At 35.0% G+C, this 25038-nt stretch overlaps 3 protein-coding genes across 7 annotated transcripts in view; 2 read left to right on the top strand and 1 right to left on the bottom strand.

The window, feature by feature from the left end:
• Nucleotides 1–2737, bottom strand: part of LOC125666259 (uncharacterized) — a 54470-nt gene extending 51733 nt beyond the window's left edge. Inside the window, exons 1-2 of one of the 3 annotated variants that reach the window (XM_048899468.2) lie at nt 2645–2737; nt 2334–2379 (exon numbers count right to left, since the gene is read on the bottom strand). In XM_048899468.2, the coding sequence (XP_048755425.1) occupies nt 2334–2349 (16 nt within the window). In that variant the 5' untranslated portion in view covers nt 2350–2379; nt 2645–2737. Of the gene's footprint in view, nt 1–2333; nt 2380–2462 lie in introns of all 3 variants that reach the window. The other 2 variants (XM_048899478.2, XM_048899477.2) reach the window with 2 other exon arrangements.
• On the top strand, nt 2724–13788 carry LOC125666316 (translocon-associated protein subunit alpha-like). Of its 3 annotated transcripts, XM_048899497.2 has the most exons (9): nt 2724–2962; nt 4267–4388; nt 5245–5341; nt 5585–5712; nt 5947–6078; nt 6465–6544; nt 8972–9050; nt 11969–12077; nt 12813–13788. In XM_048899497.2, exons 1-9 carry the CDS (start codon nt 2887–2889, stop codon nt 12890–12892), a joined length of 903 nt encoding a protein of 300 aa, XP_048755454.1. In that variant the 5' UTR covers nt 2724–2886; the 3' UTR covers nt 12893–13788. The 3 variants fall into 3 exon arrangements, 2 of the variants coding, with proteins under 2 accessions (XP_048755454.1, XP_056009211.1); XR_008799760.1 differs by lacking the exons at nt 11969–12077; nt 12813–13788 and adding an exon at nt 10129–11535 and having other exon boundaries at nt 8972–10089; XM_056153236.1 differs by having other exon boundaries at nt 11969–13788.
• Nucleotides 13789–13923: 135 nt separating this feature from the next.
• On the top strand, nt 13924–20803 carry LOC125664747 (golgin subfamily A member 6-like protein 22). The gene is made up of 7 exons (XM_048897558.2): nt 13924–16533; nt 17472–17517; nt 17613–18509; nt 18592–18808; nt 19255–19386; nt 19492–19656; nt 19766–20803. The coding sequence occupies exons 1-7, from the start codon at nt 16260–16262 to the stop codon at nt 19856–19858; spliced, it is 1824 nt and encodes a 607-aa protein (XP_048753515.2). The 5' UTR covers nt 13924–16259; the 3' UTR covers nt 19859–20803.
• Nucleotides 20804–25038: the final 4235 nt, after the last annotated feature.

Raw genomic sequence — 25038 nt, 5'->3', positions numbered from 1 at the left:
GTCAATGTAACAATGTTCTATGTTAATGATTATATTGACCACCCACCAGTTATGAAACAAACTTTGCCACAGTACTTTAATCTTATATAAACTGTGGATACAATTCTTGTTCTTGTATTTCTAACTTTAAATAGCATATTGATTACCAAACATACATGAAGCATATTAAATAGTACATTTCCCTCTGAAGCTGATAGAATTAATTTTCTTGGCATTGATTTAAATTATTACTTAATGAGAATCAACATAACCAGTAATGTTTCAAACATCACACAAATGTTCAATGTAAATTTGTATAGTACAAAAGACAGTTTTAATTTCCAAATCTGTAAATGCACATGTTGAAATTTTCACAAGACTTGTTGCATTATAAAACATGAATTGTTGATAAAATTTTATTTGGAATTTCTGAAACAATAAAGTTTTATTATTGTTAAATCTTGTGTTTATAGCAAAGTCAAAAGTTCTGAAAAGTTTGTATATCGTTAGCGACCAATTAATGCATTAATTGGGCCCAGATTGTAACATACATGACTGGTTTACATTTACTAGCCTTTCTAACTGTGGTTCTTAAATCAAGTACATAAATACCACACATGTAACATTTCATACTTTCTGTGTGAGTCTCACACTCTTTGAGCCATGCACAGATAACAAATTCTCACGTTTTCCAAAATTTTCTTTAAAAACAGAAAAGACTGTTACTGTGTGAGTCTTTAAAATTGTCACGTTTCAGATAAACTGAATTGAATAGTAAGAAGCCAAAAACATGTGCCTGTCATTCCCAAACAATCTGATGATACCTGGATATCATAGCTAATATCGTCAATTATCGTAATTGTCAGACTGATTCACAGCAGTGTTCGAAATTAACCATAGACCGGGTCTATGTCAAATGACACTGGTCTATGCCAATTGTAATTGAGATTGACCAAATTGTCTATGCCGATTTTCCAGATTTAAAGCAATAAAATTATCCCAAAGGACCTTACATGGTCAGTCGACGTCTGATAAATGGTGTGAGGAAAGAAGAATATTGTTAAAGAAATGGAAAGAAAATATGCTTTCTTAGTACATTAGAAGTAAATGAAAATGTTTTTTGTGGTATTTCTTTTCAATGATGCGGTCTATGCCAATTCGATGAGGTCTATGTCATCTTGTTTTGGCATAGACCCGTTGTCTATACCAAGTTTAAAACCAATTTCGAACACTGTAACAGCATATTTTATAAATACACGTCTCGCAACAAAACTTGTCACAGTTTTTTCCCATGCATCATTTGAAAGTGATTTAATCTTAAACCCGATATTTTACAACTTTCAAATCTGACAAGGAAACGTGGAAAAATACATGTAGATCTGACATTCTACATAGGTACCGTACTTCACTTTACAGAATAAAATCGCTGGTTGCAAAAGATACTATGAAAGTGAAATGATTGATGCAATGAACTATCAGTCTAAAAATAAATTGATAAAATAATTAAACAAAAGTAATACTTATAATTTTCTTATTTTCAAACAATTATAGACACTGATACAAAAATCAAAAACGTGTAATTATGATTGATTGAATATTGTTTAACATCCCGCTCGAGAATATTTCACTCATATGGAGACGTCACCACTGCTGGTGAAGGGCTGCAAAATTTAGGCCTATACTCGGCGCTTAAGGCCATTGAGCAGGGAGGGATCTTTATCGTGCCACACCTGCTGTGACACAGGGTCTCAGTTTTGCAGTCTCATCTATAGCGACATATTCTCGCTAAAACGCGATTATCCCTCTTTAGTGAGAAATAAACATTACCATAAACAGGTGTTTTGGCGTCTTTATTGAAGATAATGGCAAATCCCGTGCTATGCTAAATAAGTGCGACACACACTCAACATGAAGCGAACTGTTTCTATGAAATTGACAACATAGTCAAGAAATTTCATATCAGTGTTGCTGCGTAAGAGGGAATCAGTCTGTAATCCAATACACATCGTGTTTTTGTTTTGATTAATATATTTGCAGAAGTATCAGACATTTCAGCACTTTTTCTTCTTTCCACGTGAAACACGAAGAGATGTACTTCACTGGTGTTTTTCTTGGTTGTACGGGATATATTTACTCTCGCTAGAGAGGGATAATCGCGTTTTAGCGAGAATATCTCACTGTAAGGGAAGTGTTTCCAACCTGATCAATGTTAATGAATTATGACAATAGCCTACATATAACACTTTTAATCTAAGTTGTACAGGGATTATCTTATATAATATGCCGACACACTCAACCTCTTCCTCTCAAGAAGACATTCACACCGACTCTATATACTCTACTGAGTGACTTACCTTCTCCAATAGGCATATTCTAGCATTACAGAAGACTGCCATCATCCTCAATAAAATAAAATATCACAACATTATTATTTTAAAATAATAAAAATTAGTTTACATTGAAAATTATTTAATATAACATACCAAATTCACTCGAGCAGAAATACTTGCAAATAAGTTTTACTGCGATTGGCCTGACCCCATGTTCGCGGCTATTGATACTCAACCCAGTACTGTAATTCAGCATGCAACAGAACTCTAAACGTTGCTATCGACACTTCATTTCTAAATATATTATAATCAAAACCTGTCATCAATATAATTACTTGTATTTGATAATGTTTCGATGTTTCTGCCCCCGGGCAAGAGATTGCAGGTGCGAAAGAAACAACTTCCGGTTCTGTTTCAAAGAGTAACTTTCATTGGTTGATGTAAATAGATAATCCAATGAAAATACGGATAACATTTACAGTAAAATTTGCCGGTGTCGACGTACGAAAGGAAGACGAAGACTCCACGAAAATCCATCGGCATCGTGGCAGTTTGGACGAATTAAAAGAATATCAAAATGTGGTCTCTATTTGGGAAGATGATGCTGGTTTTGCTGCTGGTGCTTCCATGTACAGTTATGGTATTTGAAAATGGTGAGTCTGATGGGCGAATTTCGAGAAGAGTCACTACGTGGCATATTTTGACAATTATTTTAAAATGCAATGCATTTTATTATGATAACTGTAAGGCGCTAACTTTATTTGAAATATAACCTAATTCTCTTCTTCCTGTTGTAAACTCTCCATATTAACTGGAGTTATTTCTAACAAAGTAGCTAAATTGAAATAATGATCATTGTGATGTTGATAAATCTGGCTATTTGTAAATTTGCAATTTAAATTGAGATGTAGTATGCAGTGTAACCTGATTATGACTGAACAGCTGTTGTAAGAAATATTTGAAAACTTGATCAAGGAAAGAAAAACAAAACTACAGGCCCAGTATATTTTCACAACAATCTTGCTCCATATTACATGACTGTACTGTACTTTTGTTTTCTTGTTGTGAACATGTGAAAACAGACACCTTGTAAATTAGACACTGATGTGAATATTATCAGAAATGCCCATTTTTCAAAACCTTATTAGTTAATGTTTAGGAGACTGACATTTTAGAAGAGAGGGGGTGGTAATAAGTCTTAAGATTTGGACAGTGATAAAAAAAAAGAAAAAAGAAGTCATGTTTGCATTGTGACATATCTCATAAATAATGATTTCATAAACAGCCAACCTTTTCTGTGGTTGATGTGATGTATATTGCAAATATTTTAGTCATGCCCCACTCATGGATATTGAAAGTGAAAGTAGATAATTGCATTCCAGTTTTCACCAATAAATTACATACTGTATCATTTGGTTACCTGGTGCACACACTGGTAGTGGAAGAGTAACCCAGTGTTACTATATGCAGCTTATTTTGCATAAAACGAAGACCCAATGTTTGGTAAAAATTGGATTACAGTTGTTGCTGTTTATTCAATATTGCAAATTTTGAATCCTATCCTTACTCTGGTCTTTCACTAAAAGCTGTGATCAACAAAACAGCACTGACTCATTTGAAAATACATTTTTAAAATTCCCCACAGTTATTGTACAGACTTGAAGCCCTCCCCAGAAAATGTCAGTAATTCAGGGCAATAGTATTGCAGCTATACAAGTACAATGGTAATATTAAATGCAAGTTGGGATATTATATATATTTTATCAAAACTATGTTATACAGGCAGGTTGCAACTGTGCCATTCCGAGAAAGACACAAGTCTGCGATTTATTTTTTAAGAGAGTGGTTCTTTCATTGCAGTGTGTTGTCTGGCTTCTTGTACTATTGAATTACATGTGATGTGAAAATTCTGGTATTTTATTGAGTGAAGATTTATGATCTTTAATCTGCCTTGTAGACAAGATGTCTGTGTATGCTCAGGACGGTGATGCAGTGGAAGGTGAAGATGACGAAGACACTGTTGTTGAAAATGAGGATGGTACAGATGATGCAGAACAGGCAGTTACCGAAACCGAGAAGGTAAAACCTCACTGTTCTTGCAAATTGATTCAACAGGGTTCTTAATAATTGGAGAACTGTTTTCAACTGAATTTAGTTATAAGATAAGATAAGTTTATTCCAATTTTGGACCCAGAGGGCATAACAGTGAGACAGTTTATAAAGAAACTTCAAAAAAGAAAGAAAGTTTACAACATTAACTACAGGTTACATAGACTGCAAACTGCATGTGGATGCAGCATGTTGGGGAAACAAGTACATACATATATGAATTGCTAATCATGTATATATACAAGTAGATGGACAGTATCAGTATTATACCAATATATGAATAATAAACTATAATGATTTTTGCAGTTTTAAAGCATCATTTTTTCCCTTGAAAGTTTGCACTAAATATTCACTCAATTTGACAATTACTGGTTTGTGTTCATTAATCATCAACCAAGTAAATTTGTCCTTATTTGTTAGATACATAAAAATTTTGTTGAGCTTGTATATACCATTAAAAAACATTAGTTATTTAAAAGTAAATGCTCTGCTTTGTACTGTTAAACTCAAATGAAGTGCTGTTATTGCTTTAATAGTACAATCTCTCTGATTTTGGAAAAAACAAAAGGGTATTTCAATGGTCAGAAAATATACAGGCAACATTTATGATAGGGATATCAGTCTATGCAAAAGACATCGGACCGTCAGACCTGACCGATGTGCAGTGCCTAAGGTCCGATGCATCATTTTTTACACCGGACCAGAATGTCCGATGTCTCAGTGTCCGGTTTTGAGCTTTATTATTTTGAAGCGGAGTCATTTAAATGTTTGTTATGAGTAAAAAATATCACAAATCCAAATACGTAAATGAATGTGAACATTTTAGGGAGAAGATGAAGAGGAATCAACAGATGACGAGCAATTAAAACCTTCACCCGATGCTGATGCAGTTATGCTCTTTACAAAGCCTGTTGGCACAACTGGTAGGGCTGATTGTTATTCTCTTTTTTTGAGTATCAATTACAAAAATCAAGTGTGATTTTGTGGGGTTAATATGTTATCAATTCAAGTGCAAGCTCAATACAAGAAATTTACACAGATAGAAATGGATGTCCAAGGTTTTTAGATATGTTGATTGGAGAAATTAATGTTTTGCATCATTCTTGAATTTTTGTTGTTGTTTTTTTTGGCATTTGAAGTTCACATAGTTTATAATGTGATTTTAGATTTGCCGGCTGGTGAGACTATTCGATTTTTAGTTGGATTCACAAACAAAGGAGAGAAGACTTTCACTGTCCAGTCACTGGAGTGCTCTTTCAGATACCCTCAAGATTACAACTTCTTCATTCAGAATGTATGTTAACTTCATACTTGGTGAAGCTTTTTAACTTATGATAAGCTCAAGGTAATTCATTATTCAAATTTGTCACATTTTGTTCAGGGACGTGAAGCTATGTAGAATATTTTGTCTATTTGAAGAGATTTGACTTATTATCAGTATGATAATGATTCTGCGAGTCCTACAATCACTTCATTTTCAACCAAGTTGCCCAAGAAGTTGTTACACGGGAGTTTGTGTCATTTTCAGTATACTACAGCCCAGTATAACCAGGAGGTGGCTTCCAGGAAACAGGCTACGTTTGAATATGGATTTACCCCTAACGAAGGATATGCCGGTAGACCATTCGGATTGTCCATCTTGCTGAATTACAAGGATGAGGTAATGTGCTTATTCTGTTATAAAAGTAAACATCAATTGATCTCTTGAATTGAACTAATACAAGCTGTTTCTAATTATATATAATAATTGATGCCCAAATCTTTGATCTCACCTTTCTTGATGATCATAATCATTTAATTATACCAAATGGAAAATAAATTTGGCATATTAGAGACAAAATAAAGATGATATTGAAACATTGTCATGCTTGACCTTGTTTGCTTTCTGCACGCTCCTAAGTTTCTAATAGAGCTATTTCAATCGAGCACATTTATAAGATTTTGAGGGTATTTACAAAGCAATTTTAGCACCAGAAATCGTTCCCCAGTTTAGATTTTACAATTTTGATACTTATCATAGTCTTAGAACTAAATTATTATTTTTAGGATGGAAACGCATTCATGAGTGCAGTTTTCAATGAAACTGTGAACATAGTGGAACCAGATGAGGGATTGGATGGAGAAACGTATGTATTTGTGGAGAATTTTGAAGATGACATGCTTTGTTGAAACAATTTAGTTTAGCAAGTTTCTCTAAACCTGTTTTCAAGAGACATGGTTGTACTGTACTGCAATAGAACAGAGATAGCAAAATTTGTTGTAACAACACAAGCAAGTTACAGCAAGCAAAATTCTCCAAATAGATTCTGACTTTCCTGAGCCTTGCTATATCAATTGTAGTTGTTTTGATTTTGTGCTGCTTTTATGGTACAAGATTAAAATAACTTCAAACATTTCCATGTTTAATCAAAACTCAAAGTAGACATGCATGTACAGGGTTTGACACTAAGGCACGTGCGACTGACCTAGTCTACTAAACGATAGGTCCGTTCGGGGTAAAATGTCGATTTACTAGTCTGACTGGTCGTGTTGAAAAAAATAATCAAGAAACTTCACTTTAAACCATAAGATATTTTATTCTTAGCTTTAAAAAAAAAAAATAACTTTAAAGAGTTTGCGAGCAATTTTGAACAACAGGATGACGTAATCACTATTTTTAGTTTTAATATATAAGTCGCTGTCGGAAGTGATGTTTTACAACGTCTACACAATGTTAATGTGTGTAAAGTTATGTTTTGGATAAATAGAATTATTGAATTCATTTTCATTAAAAAAAAAAACCCAGTTCATTTGAATTGAATATGAGAAAGTGTTTTATCAAATTAATGAATTGCGTCGTAAACAGCAATTTTTCGGTGTTTACATATTTGCGGAAATGTCTATATTCAAATTCGAATTCTCATCTTCAAGGAAAGCAAAAGATGTCCCAAGAAAGAGAAAAAAGGAAAACATTGGGAAGAAACAAAGCAGAGCTTATGAAATAGAAATTTTAAAAAAATATTGAGGTCATTTTATTCTAAATGGATTAAAGAATTTCTGTGCTGGTAAGAATTTAAAGAAACTGAAAATTTTTAATTAAGTATTTAGATATGGAGAATGTATCAGATTTTTTGTGGAAAGTTGGTCAGGTCTAGTGGATGTAAGGTCAGGTCCAGCAAAAATCATTTGAAGTAGCCTGATTGATCTAGTGCTCAAAAAGATTTAATGTCAAACCCTGAAGTTTCTCTAAACCTGTTTTTAAGAGACATGGTTGTACTGTACTGCATAAGAATAGAACAGAGATAGCAAAATTTGTTTTAACAACAGAAGCAAGTTAACAGCAAGCAGAATTCTCCAAATAGATTCTGACTTTCCTGAGCCTTGCTATATCAATTGTAGTTGTTTTGATTTTGTGCTGCTTTTATGGTACAAGATTAAAATAACTTCAAACATTTCCATGTTTAATCAGAACTCAAAGTAGACATGCATGTACAGGGTTTGACACCAAGGCACATCCGACCGACCTAGTCTACTAAACGATAGGTCCGTTCGGGGTAAAATGTCGATTTACTAGTCTGACTGGTCGTGTTAAAAAAAAATAATCAAGAAACTTTACTTTAAACCATAAGATATTTTATTCTTAACTTTAAAAAGAAAAAATAACTAAGAGTTTGCGAGCGATTTTGAACTGCAGGATGACGTAATCTCTATTTTTAATTTTAATATGTAAGTCGCTGTCGGAAGTGATGTTTTACAACGTCTACACAATGTTAATGTGTGTAAAGTTATGTTTTGGATAAATAGAATTATTGAATTCATTTTCATTTATAAAAAAAAAAAAAAAAACAGTTCATTTGAATTGAATATGAGAAAGTGTTTATCAAATTAATGAATTGCGTCATAAACAGCAATTTTTCTATGTTACATATGTGCGGGAATGTCTATATTCAAATGCGAATTCTCATCTTCAAGGAAAGCAAAAGATGTCCCAAGAAAGAGAAAAAAGGAAAACATTGAGAAAAAACAAAGCAGAGCTTATGAAATAGAAATTAAAAAAAAATATTGAGGTCATTTTATTCTAAATGGATTAAAGAATTTCTGTGCTGGTAAGAATTTAAAGAAACTGAAAATTTTTAATTAAGTATTTAGATATGGAGAATCTATCAGATTTTTTTTTGGAAAGTTGGTCAGGTCTAGTGGATGTAAGGTCAGGTCCAGCAAAAATCATTTGAAGTAGCCCAATTGATCTAGTGCTCAAAAAGATTTAATGTCAAACCCTGAAGTTTCTCTAAACCTGTTTTTAAGAGACATGGTTGTACTGTACTGCATAAGAATAGAACAGAGATAGCAAAATTTGTTTTAACAACAGAAGCAAGTTAACAGCAAGCAGAATTCTCCAAATAGATTCTGACTTTCCTGAGCCTTGCTATATAAACTGTAGTTGTTTTGATTTTGTGCTGCTTTTATGGTACAAGATTAAAATAACTTCAAACATTTCCATGTTTAATCAGAACTCAAAGTAGGCATGCATGTATGATGTATAAATGTTTAACACAATTGTCTTTTCTATATAGGTTCTTCCTGTATGTATTCTTAGCAGCTATTGCGGTTTTGCTAATGGTTGGTGCTCAGCAACTCCTGGCAAATTTCAGCGTAAGTATAAAAAATAGACCAGTTTTCATAGTTTCTGTTTGTAGGAAGATGGTTAGTAGAGCGGGGACGATGGCTTGACAAATTGTTAAACCTGTAGTTTGTGATGTTGAACATGATTCCTCTCAAATTAAGTAATGAATTTTACCATACTCTAAGTGCAGAAAGGTCATTTTTCATTTTCAATCTACTTGCAATGCATTTAATTTAATAATTGATTTGTATTCCTTGTGATTTGTTGACACCAACAGACAAAACTAGTGAATATGAATACATTGCAAGTAAATTTTACCTGCAAAAGGGTTAAGTTCTTCATAATTCCACTTAGGAACTCCAGGTAGAAATTTAAAATATACTCCCCCGAAAAGATTGACATTGCTACAAACCTCATGTGCGAACCTTTTAAACCTCTCATACTGGAGTGAGAAACTTGTAGAATGTAGAACAATGTAGAAATGAATAGTTGAATGCAGGTTCAGAGGAAGCAATATACTTTCATAGATTTTGTCTTTCCTAAAACTTGCAAAATTAATTGGAGTTGTTTGAACCCTTATGTGATTTTGATGCAGTAAGGGTATAGAAGCTTCATACATTTGATTGCTGTTGTTTTTTATAGCATAAGTATCCCCAAGTTATATATATATATATTGACTTTTCCCTATGTACTCAATACGTTTATCCCTACACTATCATTTCATGTTTTAACAATGCCCTGCTTCAGATTCAAACTCTGGACCACTTGAGTGCAAGGCAGACACATTACCAACAGAGCTATGAGGCCCCTTAAGCAGTTTAATGATATTTATGACCTAAATACCATGACTAATTTTGATAATGGATAATAATTTTGATAAAGAAGTCTTTCGGTTTTTAATACAAAGTTATGTTTAAACTAAACCCACACCATTAATGGAAAAAATATTCAGATGATTGTGTCCAACATCTGCAGAACAAATAAATGGCACGGTTTGCAGAATGAAAAAATTTTTTGTTGTGCCTCTAGAATAAAGAGTGTGCAAGAATTTGAATAAAAAAAAAACCTGTTGCCTGCAAAGAAAAACAATGACACAGAGTCTATTAGGGTCAGAGGATCTGACTATTTAAAGAGAAGAATTTAAGATCTAAAAGATCTAAGCACTTGACCAATTTTAGCATGAACATCATAAATGAATTTCTTCTACAGTTGTAAGTGCATGAATTTGGCTATTTTAATGAGAAAGGGTCACCAATGGTGAATACCTGAGGACTTTTGCTGAGACATTAGAATTGGACAAATTTACATTCAGCATTATGATTTAATGTTACATTTTGAGTGTATTATGCCAATATAGTTGTCAAAAGTTTTGACACGTAGTGCAGGGTCATACTCTGTGTGTTAAACCTCTTGAGTACTAATTTTGGCATAGTACTCACAAAATGTAACTTGAAGATATATTATGTAACATGCTAAAAGATTGCTTGCTATAGTCATCCATCTAGCATACTGTATATCGGGTTTTTTCCGCGTGTGTCCAATTTCCGCTTTGTTCGCGACGATTTCCGAATCGCGGGAAAGAAATCCGCGTAAATTTGATACAAAGTTTGCTTTTATGATAAAGTTATACGGCCGATCTACCACGCACATCTCAAAGTCTGTCGAAATTCACAACCATGAAAACAACGGCCTTGATTCCCCGATTTTTGCTTTTATTAAATAAACAATAACTCCGGTTTTGTTAATCAACCTCATCCGACCCTGTGTTGATTATACGTTAACAAGTTGATGGCTTGGGTATAATAATTGAGTCAGTGTGTCGATTTAACAAGATCACAGCCGAACTATTAGCAGTGCGTTTTAAAACAAAAGTGTTAGGGACGATAATTCCCAGAATAGTCATGCTCGACTGAACTCGAAAGTAGGAATCGCGTTATAATCGAAAAATGTACAGTCATTGAATAAAGGTCAAATTTCGTGAAATCGCACGAAAATGTTGTAAAAATCACGGTCGTTGGTCGCGTTAGACAAGTGGTCGTTTAATACAGGTACAATAGATAGGGTAACGCCCTGGGGTGGATTATTACAGTCACATATAGCAGCGAGTCGCTTATTTACTTGAATGCAAAGTCGTTGTGTGATCAGTAATTCAGAAATCTTGAAAATCGTTTCATTGTGTGAATTTTTTGCATCGAAAATTAAGAGTTATACTTTCACAAGCTGGTTTCTTTTATAAGTTTAAATAATCGTGAATATTTTCACGATGACTTTGCAATAGTGAAAATTTGATTCACGTAAATTTAATACGCTATTTTAGGTTCTGATTCGCGGAAAAAACCTGATATACGGTATATTAGATAAACGCTACTTCAGTCAATTTTGAGTGTTCAGAGAACTTGTTTAGTGTTATGTTCAGAGAACTTGTTAGGTGATGTGGTATGACCAATTAAAATTAATTGATAGATTATCATCCCCGCCCGCCCCTTAAAAAGGGTCCACCCAGATTTTTTTTTTTTTTCCACAAAAATTACAATATCAAACAACCTTGCTTCCAGGTGACATGAGTGAATGATTAAAGTCACAGAATGTTGGTTTTTTATCTTCTACCAAGGTTTTTTTAAATGTTAACTTGATTGATTAACATTTTTTGTGATGCGTTTTGTCATCAATTTTTTTTCTGGAGAAATAAAAGTTAGAAAATAAAATCCTCCCACCCACCCCATATTTTTTGTGACCCTGGATGATAATCTACTAATTAAGTTGAATTAGCCTAAGAGAACTTGTTAGGTATCGGGTCATAGAACTTGTTAGGTGATTCGGTCAGAGAATTATTAGGTGGTGTGGTCAGAGAACTTGTTTGATGGGTTTTTGTATTAAACATTATTAAGGCTGAAAGAGTCATGGAAAGGAATCTTTTCATGTTAACTATTGTACCTTTGCTTTGTAGAAGAAACATCGCTCAAAAAAGTCCTATCAGCAACCAGTCGAGATGGGTACACAGAATACAGATGTGGACTACGACTGGATCCCAAAGGAAACACTGGAGAGGGATTTAAGTAAGTCTTCCAACATGCACCCGGCTATCTCCCATTCTTTTTTCAATTTCCACATAGTTTTGGGGGGGAAAGGGTATTTATGTCTGTCCACCCCAATATTTGTTTGGGCCATAATTTTATAATGCAGATATTAGAAGCACAAAGGTTAGGTGTGGACGGATGATTTATTGTGACCCTGAAACAAGGTCAAGGTCTAGGGTTGAAAAAGAAAGTCATCCAAAAGCTGCATTATTGGCAGCAGGAACGTTCCGGTGAAGTTAAAATCGTGATATGTATTTTGGGTAACAGATTCATGGAAGAAAGTTATGTCAGAAGTCAAAACACCCACTGTGGTGTTTATTTCAAATCTTTTCAAGGAAGAATATTAATCCATGAAATAAATCCTGTTCATCACTAGTATAAATATCGTAAAAGTCTGGCCAATGCAGCCCTAGTTTTGAACCTAATCCAGAGTCAAGGTTACTGATGGAAATTTTAGGTATGCTGTATGTTGAATAAGTCCTGCAGTTTTGTTTTGGTGTTTTTTTTAGTCCCATTGGAAGAATTTAGATTGTTATATACATAAAAGTACTTCACTGTGTAAAAAATGGATGGATTTTACTCTAGGAAACTGCTGAACAGTTTTTGAAATTGGTGTTTGTTATGTATTTGTCAAATATTTCAGACAAATGTGACCATTTCCTTTGTGTCAGTACATTTGTTGCAAATTCTTTATTTTATTCTTTGATATTTCAGACAGGTCACCGGGGCGTTCACCCAAACAATCCCCCCGCCAGAGGAAGAGCAAGAGGACCGCCGGGTCCGGAGAAGAATGATCGTGCTGATGCTAACTTTGATGGAAGTGGATTTAAAAACCAGGTCACTGTTGCATATACAACGGGAGTACAACAGCTTCATGGACTGCAAGAAAATCATCAAACTTTTCACAAGAAATCATGTTATCCTCTAATTTCCTGTCTGCGTTATAATTTCTTTATTTTTTTAATGGTGTGAAAGTGGTCAAAAAGGTTTCATTATTTCATCATTGAAATATTCCCCTACGTTGAAAAAGTTCATTAATGCAGAATGAGAGGTAGGACTTTGTTTTCAATTGAAATTGTCTGAGGTGGATTCATGGTATACTAAATAATGGCATGCATGTTATGAAATTGTATCCAATCTTACATTTTGTATATACATGTAATCTATTTTCCACCAAAGTTTAGTATTTTTAAAACTGTATTTTTTATTTGTGAATAAGAGAAATTAATTTATAGACTGAAAAGCAAACTGTGATAGTATTAAGGGAGGTGTAAATGTTATATTGACAAGTATAAACCACCAAGCGAGTCGAAATAAAAGAAAACAATTGGAATTTTAAAAAAGTGCATCAGAGGGGCATTGTACTTGAGATAAGCCTTTAACCACTGAAATTGTTAAGATATATGTGTATTATAAGTACTCTAGTTAAAGTGGTGCTGGGAAAATAAATTGTCTGTGCTCTGTTGAATTATGAATGTCTCGAAGAAATGTTAAAAATTTGTCATCGAATGAAATACTTGGAAGCTTGAATAGTTTGTTAGTTGTAAATGTGATCTATGAAGTTTGTTTCTCCTAGTCTTGTGGCATTCCAATGCTTTGTATTACATATATACTGATGAAAATTTGTATATTAAGTGACAGCAATGCTGACTTCTACTTCCTGTTGAGAAAATAAAATTATGAAAACCAAGGTATATTTATTCAGTTCACGTTTGTACCAGTTTTTTTTTTTTTTTTTATTATTGTTTTTTTTATATATATACATGCCTGTCGTATTTTGGTATGGCACCGTTCGTTCATCTTACAACTCTGTGCATAGGACAGACAGTGGGCACAATGTGGGTCGTATACTAACTATGCCTGAAAGGATGGAATCGTCAAACTTTAATGTTCCCAATGAGGAGAGGAACTTGGAAGTTTGTTAACAATACTTTTGTATATGGATTATACGGTACAATGAAATGTTCAAAGTCTATTATTAGTGGAGAATGCCTTTTGATTTTCAAGATCGGTTTTATAAGCAGAAAACAAGATGGCCACTAATAGGACTGGGAATGGTCAAACATGATGCTCATTCAACCATCACATTTTCAGGCAGATTGTATTTTGGTATGGTTTCTACTATTCGTCCGTCAGGTCCTTGTGTGAAGTCCTAATGGGCTAGGATAATCAAACCTAGTACACCAGTTCCCCATACTGACATGAAGATGCCTGTCAATCCTTGAGGTCGTACTGGCTAATTATGAAGGAAAACTAGTACATGTACTTGGGTGTGTGATTTTTTTCCTCAGGCTCAATTTTCGAAAAAATGAAACGCTTTGGGTTGATCTAAAGTGACAGAAAAATGCCTTTTTCCAGATGTGGTGAGGTGTATTCTTTCCTTTTTGACCAGTTTTCCTCCGTATTCTTTCCTTTTTGACCAGTTTTCCTCCGATTTCGGAGAAATTCAGCCACAGGTAGGCCCGAGTACTAATAAGCCAGAGGTACATGTTCCCCTTGTTGTCTAGGTGTACCATGAGTAATAATTTGCTTTATTGGGGGTGAATTCCAAGTTAATTTGAGATCTGACAAAGTCAGTTGAGAACCAACATTTTACTACATTCCAATATTGGAGAAAGTTGAAAGAACACTAGTCATTTTTCATTGAAGCAAAGAATGATTTATTTAGATGTTGATCATTTCTTTCATTTGCGTTACTGGATTGGATTGCCATTCGAGACACAACAAAAGTGAACTCAATCCGGTTTTATCCCATCAAACCATTACATGTATTTACAAATAGGGAAAAATGGCAAAAAATTGGGAAAAGGAAAATGTGTCCCAAAGTCCTGAATCACTGGTCGGACTGTCTGACATCGTAAAAAGACCAACATCAGCGACGGAAAATATTAAAATCTAGAAATGTTTCTGGAAAGCAAAGCAAGGGTGCTATTTGAACAGTGGTAGGAACAGTTTGAGGCTTGGATAGTTTTCATAAACTGGATATATGGAGCTAACAAAAGTTGCTTAAGCACTTTGAGACTCAAACTGGACGGTGTGCACAATGTTTTCTAACCCTTTCCAAAAGCGTCATAGGTGACGCTGGAAAACTCCTCAAAGATTTTAGAGATCATTTTGGAAAGCAGCAACTTTACGAGAGAAACTGGACACCTGGATAGAAACTGACTTGGAACGATTATGTGGTAGACGCAGTAAAGGCGGAACAAGGAAAACGATGGCCTTTGCGGATATTTGTCCACCTTCTGAATGTTCGTCAACCAGAGGAACCCTGTTCGGCTTCTTTCGAAGATGTGATTCAAAGGTACACGCCTAGCACAGGAATCCTTGTCAGGATCCAACACCATTACCGGTACTGGACTTAAGAAAAAGCTTGAGAAAGCCTTGTTCACCCTCATACAAAACCTTGATAGTCCTACTGCAAACGACCATGCGCCTGGGAATGTCACTCAGTGCCTGTGTATTAGAAAAGACACGTAGCGAAATCGTGTAGGAAATGCCGTGCTAGCTGTCCGAAGATCACAAAAATGCACGACGACAACTTGTTGCACCATCATCATGCAAACGTTTGTTGTGTGATACTTAAGTGATAGTGAGCACCCTTGGGCTTCTTGGTAAAATATGCCATTCATGATATTTGCTACAACTGTCGCAAGAAATCCACAAATAATAACATTCGGGGAAAAAAATCTCGATCTAAAACACTCGATCTAAAACACTCCAAAATGAACGTAAAGTTTAAATTTTTTCTAGTTTGATATCTGTGATGTGAAAATGAATTTGAAATGATTATTGTGAAATTTAGAAGACACGTCTTTTCTGCGCTTTAAAACTGTTTGAGTCATACATTGTAGTTAAAGGACACGGACTATATATTTGTATTGTGCTCTATAGATTTATGTAGTAAGCGATACGTTTTTGTAAGAAATCCATGCTGTAAATTACGATTAATGTCTACTCATACATGTATATGCTTTTATTTTATGCAAAGTGTGTAAATCTACTACAGTCTGCTTTTTAAACGCAGTCGGTCAAACGAAGTGAAAACTCATTCAATTTAAAGTCCAAAAACAAAAGTTTTCATTTAGTTATTTGAACCAGTATAATTTCTACCCAGCATTGAAAATGGCAGTACATTAACCAATAAGAAACTGTCGAGGAATAATGACCGATATTTCGGCTTTGCTTTTACTAATAAACCGAAGGAAGATCCATGATCAAGTTAAGTTTCCTGCAGAGCTTGGGTCAGCAGAACTTCAGAAATTCACCGCCAAGGTCTCATCCATTTCTCAGGAGACATCGTGCTGCATCAATGAGGTCACCGAGTATGTTCTCAGGATCAAAGACGAAATTGCATCACTGAGGGTGGTTTTGGAGCGATTCAATGTCCAACTTGGGGAAAAAATCAAAGATGTTTTTGAAAATGGCCTTACCAAAGGTAAAATATTTTATTGAAACTTTATGTATTTCAACTGCTCCTGTCAAATCATTGTTGCAATGCTTTATGGACGTGTACACGACATCTCTAAATTTTTGTCACATTTGAAAACATTACCATGTTTTAAAGCAAGCCACTCGAGTAAACTTCGGTAATTGAATTGTCATATATTAAAATTTCATTGTAGAAAGTAGCTGCAGAATTGTGGTTATGTGAGAGAAAATTTGGGATATTAATAAACTCTTATCTACTAGTATTTCAAAATTCTCCAGAGAGCTGCAGGAAAGTTGAAAGTATAGTTGATTTAAATTTTGAGGCAATAATTTTACTTAAGTGAAGATAACGAATAATGATCGATTTCATCAATCTCATAAAGAATACAAACTTAAGAGAAGGGCAAACACGGCCCGTGGACATACCAGAGGTTACAGGTGGGATCAGGTACCTAAGAGGAGTAAGCATCCTCTGTTGACCGATCACACCAGTCGTGAGCCTTATATCTTTGATCAGGTAAACGGAGTAATCTGTAGTCAAAAATCTGTTTGTAAAGAACAGGCTAACATTGATATGGAACACGTCAGGCAGAATTCAACCCAATGACTGCTTGTATTTGCAAATTATATCATTATAGCGACCATAGAATTTGCGAAATGTCGACTTCAAACGAGGCTGTTGAAACCTCTGTAAAATCAACTTATATGTTGATGCATAATAAGCGAATATTTTTTCTTGCAACTTAATCATAAGAAATTGATAAAACCATTCATACTAGTTGAAAATAATAATAATCATGATTGAACACACCTACAAAATTAACTCTTCCTCAAGGTGATCTATCCTACTGAATACCATCTTATAGTTATTGATAAATCATACGTCTTCATTTTCTTAAAATTTGTTCGTGTAATCATTGCGACAACATTCATTTCATTGTATAGGTATCACGACTACCAATGGTCTTGGACTTCGTTACCAACTGAAAGAGTAAGTTAATAAAATGTCTTCTAATGTCCATTCATATGAATCATAATATCATTCTCTGCAATTTTCGTGACACCAGTTTAAACGTGTATTTTCAGAAAAGACTTGGATTTGAAACGTGCGAAACATATAGCAGAATTGCAAAGAAGTGCAAAGAAACAACAGGATCTGGTAGAATCTATAAATAAAATGGATGGACTTATCAACAAAGTAGAGGAAGAAGGCGTATTTTCACTGGACGATATCGACAATGTTAGTGATTCTGCAACAAGATGGAAGATATGTATTGAAAAACAACAACAGACGAGACTAATGGAGGAGATGAAAAAGAAGGAAGAAGAGATGAAAATAAGAGAAGAACAAGAGAAAATCAGATTGAAGAAACTGGAACAAAAGAGGACAGAACAAGAACGGAAAAGACAGGAAGAAGAGGAGAAAGAGAGAAGAATGAGGAAAGAGGAAGAGGAAAGACAGAAGATAGAAGATGAGAGGAAACGTCAAGAAGAGGAAAAGAGGCGTCAAGAGGAAGAAAGGAAACGACAAGAGGAAAAGAGAAGACAAAGGGAAGAAGACGAAAAAAGAAGAATGGAAGAAGAGAGAAGACTATTGGAAGAACAGAAACGGAAATTAGAAGAGGAAAGAAAACGGTTAGAAGAGGAAGAGAAAAGAAGACAAGAGGAAGAGAAACGTAGAAAAATTGAAGAAGAACGCAGACAGCGGGAAGAAGAGGAACTGAGAAAACGAGAGGAAGAAGAACGGAGAATACAAGAAGAGGAAGAAAGAAAACGAAAAGAAGAGGAGGAAAGAAAAAAGCGGGAGGAAGAAGAGAGAAAACGCATTGAAGAACAGAGAAGACAAATAGAAGAGGAAAGGAAAAGACTAGAGGAAGACAGAAAACGGAGAGAGGAGGAAGAAAGAATGAGGCCAATTATAGAGGCGCGGCTAAGAGAGGAAGCAAAAAGGAGACGGGATCCCAATAATTGGCCAACATACGTGTGAGTGATTTGTTCATTTGTGATTTTATTTCTTAACGATAGTTGTAAGATTTTTTTGGTTTCAGAAATATTCACTTTTCAGTTATAATCGCCCCAAACCGCACGACTCCTATCACAATGGCGTATGTTGTGCTGTATCGGCAATTGTAGGAGATGAAGGGTTGCACAGAGATGATATCGAATGCCGATGTTCTGATCGAGAGGATGACTTGAGCCTCGTATTGGCCGATAAATATGAACAATCCATATCATCACTTGTTACTATCAGATCCAAACAAGGGAAACAAATTGATCTTGAGGTAAAATGATTTCTGAAATAGTTGATAACTTTATGATAAACCTTTGTATGATGAGTATTATGAAATATACACATGAAACTGATGTTAGCCGTGTTATAGTCAACCCATATTGATATACTAAGTACACAAGACACTAAGACCAGGGTATATCATATTGATATACACACGACACCGATACCAGACGTGTATATTGACGTAATATTGATATACGCACGGCACTGAGATCAGCCGTGTATATTGACGTCATATTGATATACACATGGGGCTGAGACCAGACGTGTATGACAATGGGGACATACTATGGGTACGAAGTACAATTTATAGATATCCATATCATATATAATGGTACATCTACATGTTGCTATCAGCATGTAACACATTGTGTGATCAATATCAAAGATAATTACACAATTTCTTCATTGTAAAACGTGTAGTTTTGTTTTCAGATGCCAATGTTTTTGTACATACCACATGCAACGGCCCAAGGTCACCGTGAAGTAAAGTTAAAAATATCTAAAAATGGTGGAAAATGGCAGATGACCTCTCTTATTCAAGGAAATCCAATAAAAAATGAGTCGGTATGCCATATTCTTTCGCTTTGATATCAAATAAGAAATGTCGTAAAATTGGACTTTAATTTTTTAAATTGAAATCGAGACAAACTTTTGTTCTCTATTTCTAAGCTACGAGGGATGCAGTACGTGGGCACTACTGTAAACAACTTTAAAACAATTGACATAGCAGCAATATCGAAACCAAAGAGACAATATGAGCCAATCAGGGACAAGAATTCAAAATTGTTGGTGCCGAAAACATACATTTCAGAGTCACTGAATCCACCAATGAGGGTAGGCATTGAGTTCTTCTCACTGACAAATTATATATAAAGATTAGACAAATACAGAAGCGGAAAACTCGAACATCAATACATGAAACCTATAAGGCTTTATTTTACAGGTTGTTGTCAATAGAATGATGTTTTCAAGCGGAAGTCAGACGGGCGTAACTACGAGACGACGACCATACCCTGCCTATTCTACAAGCAAATAGGAAGTGTCTAGAAGTGTCTAAAATTGTATAGAATTAAATGACAAGTCGTGTCGCATGGCATTTCCCCCCCCCCCTAAGCTTATCAGTTCTTTTATCAAAATTCGTTAATTTCCACCCTTTAATATAATTAATGTACTGTTTTCAATAGTAGCATGTTCTTGTTCTGTTTTCCATTTCATTCATTCCATATGGAATTAAGATTGTTCGAAATATCAAAGCTTCATTTCGTAGTACGAAAGCCGGATAGGCTCATTTTTGAGAAAGTAAAAAAAAATCACCCCATTATATAGAGTATCTCATTATAAAGATATATTTCGTTGTAACGAATCCCGTGGGGACCCGTGTTAGAGTACTAGTAGGTCCTCAGTACCCCTTGCTTGTCGTAAAAGGCGACTAAATGGGACAGTCCTTCGGATGAGATCGCAAAAAACCGAGGTCCCGTATCACAGCAGGTGTGGTACGATAAAGATCCCTCCCTGCTCAAAGGCCGTAAGCGCCGAGCATATGCTCAAATTTTGCAGCCCTTCACCGGCATTGGAGACGTCTCCACATGAGTGAAATATTCTCGAGCGGGACGTTAAACGATATTCAATCAATCAATCAATCGTTATAACGAAATTATTAACTCAATAGAACGAGTTACTATCCTGGAATACACCGAAATAGCCAACTCGTTATTAAGCGATCACTTACGGAAACGTTTCTTTCTCCCGAAATCTAGAAGCAGCGAATTAAGATTAGTAACAAACAAATCAAGAAATCACCGGTAAAAGAAATTTTAACATTTTTTCTTTATCGGTCTTTGAATAGTTCTCAACAACTTGTCAAGTCTTCTATCGACAAGTCTACCATCGACAAATCCAAGTCATCTTCATCTCAATTGTTTTTATAGATAAATGAATATATGTAGATACATGTTGCGAAAAATCGTCAATGTACATTTATTTGAAGTCATTTGTACGTGATATTGTTTCTGTTTCGTGATATTTTAACAGCTAAAATAAAACAATAAAAACAATAAAACCAAGTTACTGTAGACTTTGTCTGTCCGCATTTTCAAAGAAAGAAAATTGAAAGTCGTGCATGAATATCAGGAGCAAAGATAGAGGTTTGATATAATACTTACTGGATCCAGCGAAATGCTGACTTCAATCGAGACTGTTGAAATCCCTGTACAATCAACTTCTTTGTCAGTAGCTTACCTCGATTTAAAAACTGACCATACGCAGAACAAGCTCTTGCATATCGAATCAGTTGAGATATATAAACACTATATGCAGGTGATAATGGAATATTGCTACATAAATATGGGAAGTTGACGATGGAGATACAACAATGTAGTGCAAATGTTTGTTCACATTATTACCTGAGGGTTCACGATGAAGTCACAGAAGACGGTCAAGTCTTACGAAGGAGTCAATAGGAAAATTCTTCCGAAATCATCTTGAGAACTGCACGGGTACAATGTGTGGTATAGATTCAAGTTTTTTTTTCACACCATGGCCCCAGTTACATTATATGATTATGCAAGTGTATAAAGGGAAATTGTTTTTAAAAGTCTTCTTAATGACCCCAAGAGTACAAGATCATTTGAAAATATGTCAAATTAATAAGCAAAAATTCCCATTTAGTGTAGATACATGTACAAGATTTTTCGCACCATGGCCACTGTGGTCTTCGTGAGGCCACAAGAAGGGTTTGAATTTTACATATGTAGGAATATATTGAAAATTCGTCCAAACGCTTTATTTAAAGAACTATTACGTTGCAAGTAGTCAAAATGATACCTAAACATCCCTCTGTGGTGTTGATTACATTTTGATCACAACATGACATCAGAAGAAGTTCAAATATTTTTATAGGAAAAATGGGAATATTCTTTGTAAATCTTCTAAAAACCCAAAAATGGTACATTATATGAAATTAATACGTAATAGAGTGCTTATGTACTATAGATATAGTGTGTTCACGCTAGGCAATGCGTTGTAATGTTGGGACCGTAGATGGGATTTAATGTAACGCAACGCTCAGTTTTGGGATTTGTTTGTTTGTTGTTTAACATCAAATATTTGATTTTTAAAATTAATATATGAACTTCGACAGTTACAGATGAAGTACCACAAAATTCGACCCATACATGACGCTCAAGGCCATAGCAGTGCGGGTTCTTTATCGTACAAACGCCTACCGCGACAGGTGGTATACAGTTGTAGACGAAAGATTCGCGACTTTCACTTTTAGTGCCGGGTGTTTGGCTTAGGAAATAGGCACTACCCATATCAAACGCCTTAGGAACAGACACTTCCCATGCCAAACGTCTTAGGAACAGACACTTCCCATTCTAAACGCCTTAGAAACAGACACGTCCCATGCTAAACGTCTTAGGAACAGGCACAGCCCATGTCAAACGTCTTAGATTTGGAACGTCGCGGGGATTGAGAATTAAATAAGGACCTTCTAGATGGCAAAGCTAGCGACCTTTCCACAAGGCTGCAGCCACCAGTTGTTGAACGATACAATCCATATGTCTCTTGTTATATGTATACTTGCGCTTATATATGCATAAATTAATTTCAACTAAGATAACTTATTGATAATATACAAAGAGTAAATAAATATTTATGATCATCGGTTGATACATGTACTTCTAAAACAAATTCAAGATACATGTACATGTGTATTATTTAAGATCCCTCTGATCCTTAAATATGGGAACGTGTAAATTATTCTATTTTTCCCTTCATATTTATTGAATATTTCAGTTTTCTTTCTTATAGTATCCATGCAATTTTTAAAGTTTGGATTACTCACAAAACGCTAAAATGCATGCACCTCTGAAAAGACTTGAACCGCCTACATCATATTTCTTTACTACTACAAATCCCCACGTTACTTACATGTCTCGGACTCTTACGTCCGAATACCATTTTCCAATTGCAACGAGCTCGTTCCGACTGAACTTTGGATGGCAGGGTTTCTAAACAAAATCTAAACACTACTATTGTATTGGGACTATAGCATTGTACGGTTCACATATTATCCATCCCAAGATTTTACAGATGTAAGTAGAGAATACCCTTTAGCATTTTCCCATCAAAACTATTACAACCATTCCTTAGATTATTCTGACATGGAAATTGATACAACAAATATTGGTGGGTTTGAATGATTAAGAAACGCTTAAATGAATTTGATATTGACTGTCATTTATCAGAGTATATATACAGGATATTGGGCTCACGGCGGGTGTGACCGGTCAACAGGGGATGCTTACTCCTCCTAGGCACCTGATCCCACCTCTGGTGTGTCCAGGGGTCCGTGTTTGCCCAACTATCTATTTTGTATTGCTTGTAGGAGTTATGAGATTGATCACTGTTCGTTATCTTCACCTTGCATAAAGTAGAAACTGGTTTGTATCATGTGTGGTATTTTTTTTATTTTTTTTTATTCTTTTCTATTCATATAGATCAAATACATGTTAGCCGTTCTTTGAACTCTTGATTTTGACTGCAGATTACTCCGTTTACCTGATCAAGATGTAGGACTCACAGCGGATGTGACCGGTCGACAGGGGATGCTTACTCCTCCTAGGCATCTGGTACCACATCTGGTATGTCCGGTGTTGGTATTTTCCCTACTCTTAACTGTTTATAGGAGCTATGCGATTGATCACTGTTTGTTATCTTCACCCTTTTATTATGTATCAATGTGTCAAGGGTTGTTTCAAACAATACAATTACAGTGATCACAAAGAGTCTCCGAAAGAAATGGCAACAACTAACCAGGCCTCAAGACCATAAACTGAGAATAGACTAAAGTCTACTCAATTTGAAATCCAGATAACGTTTGAAATAAATATCATAAACAACTAAAATTTTCATTATATGTTTGCATTTAATTTATTTTAAATAAACCTGCATTATTTTAAAAACATCTGTGCTAGATAAATTTTCAGATATAAATGAGCAATATTTTTTTCACTTAAAGAAGTCTATTCTCGGTTTATGGTCATGGGACCAAAACACTTGAAATGAGTGAAAGTTTGATAAAAGATACAAAATCACATTTCACAGAAGATTTAGATTTTGCACTTCAAATTCTCTAGAAACAGGTGTCATTTCTACCAAAGACCTTAAATCAGTCACGTAGAGATTCGGCTGCATCAATGATATTTTGTATTTTGTGACAATGCTACGCGAAATATTTCATCTTAAAAATGTAAAACTTATACGGTACCAATTTTGATGCACCAAATGCGCATTTCGACAAATAATGTCTCTTCAGTGATGCTCAACCGAAATGTTTGAAATCTGAAATAACTATGAAGTTTTAGAGCTAAATATAGCCAAAAACAGCGTGCCAAAAAGTGGAACCAAATTCGTCCAAGGATAAGAGCTATGAATGAGGGAGATAATCCTTAATTTTGAAATGAATTTCTAAATCTTATAACAGCAATTAAATATACACCCGTATTTTCAAGCTAGTAACGAAGTACTTAGCTACTGGGCTGTAGAGACCCTCGGGGACTAACAGTCCACCAGCAGAGGCCTCGACCCAGGAGTCATAATGTAAAACTTATACGGTACCAATTTTGATGCACCAGATGCGCATTTCGACAAATAATGTCTCTTCAGTGATGCACAACCGAAATGAAATTTCCATCATTAGTTAAGACATGCAGTAATTCAAAGTTAGCTTTTCATGTGGATTAAAGGTGAAGATAACGAACAGTGATCAATCTCATAACTCCTATAACCAATACAAAATAGTTGGGCAAACACGGACCCCTGGACACACTCGAGGTGGGATCAGGTGCCTAGAATGAGTAAGCATCCGCTGTCGACCGGTCACACCCGCCGTGAACCCTATATCCTGATCAGGTAAACGGAGTTATCCGTAGTCAAAATCAGTGTGCGAAGAATGGCCTAACAATCGGTATGAACACGTCAGAAAACATTTGACCCAATGATAGGTTGTATTGACGAACTAGATCGTTATAACGACCATAGAATTTGCGAAATATTGACTTCAATCGAGGCTGTTGAAACCCCAATACCAACATTTACTTTTGAGAGTGATGTACATTTGTCCAAAATTATTGCTTTATGTTCTTGAAATTGTACTTATGAATCTAGCTCTACTGATCGAGGACCAGAAAAGATTATGGGATAGATAGAGTG

This window comes from Ostrea edulis, chromosome 1 (genome assembly GCF_947568905.1).
Source record: "Ostrea edulis chromosome 1, xbOstEdul1.1, whole genome shotgun sequence".
In the NCBI taxonomy this organism is placed as follows: Eukaryota; Metazoa; Mollusca; class Bivalvia; order Ostreida; family Ostreidae; genus Ostrea; species Ostrea edulis.
The sequence above is the reverse complement of the archived record's forward strand: the minus strand, read 5'-3'. Positions and strand labels throughout refer to the sequence as shown.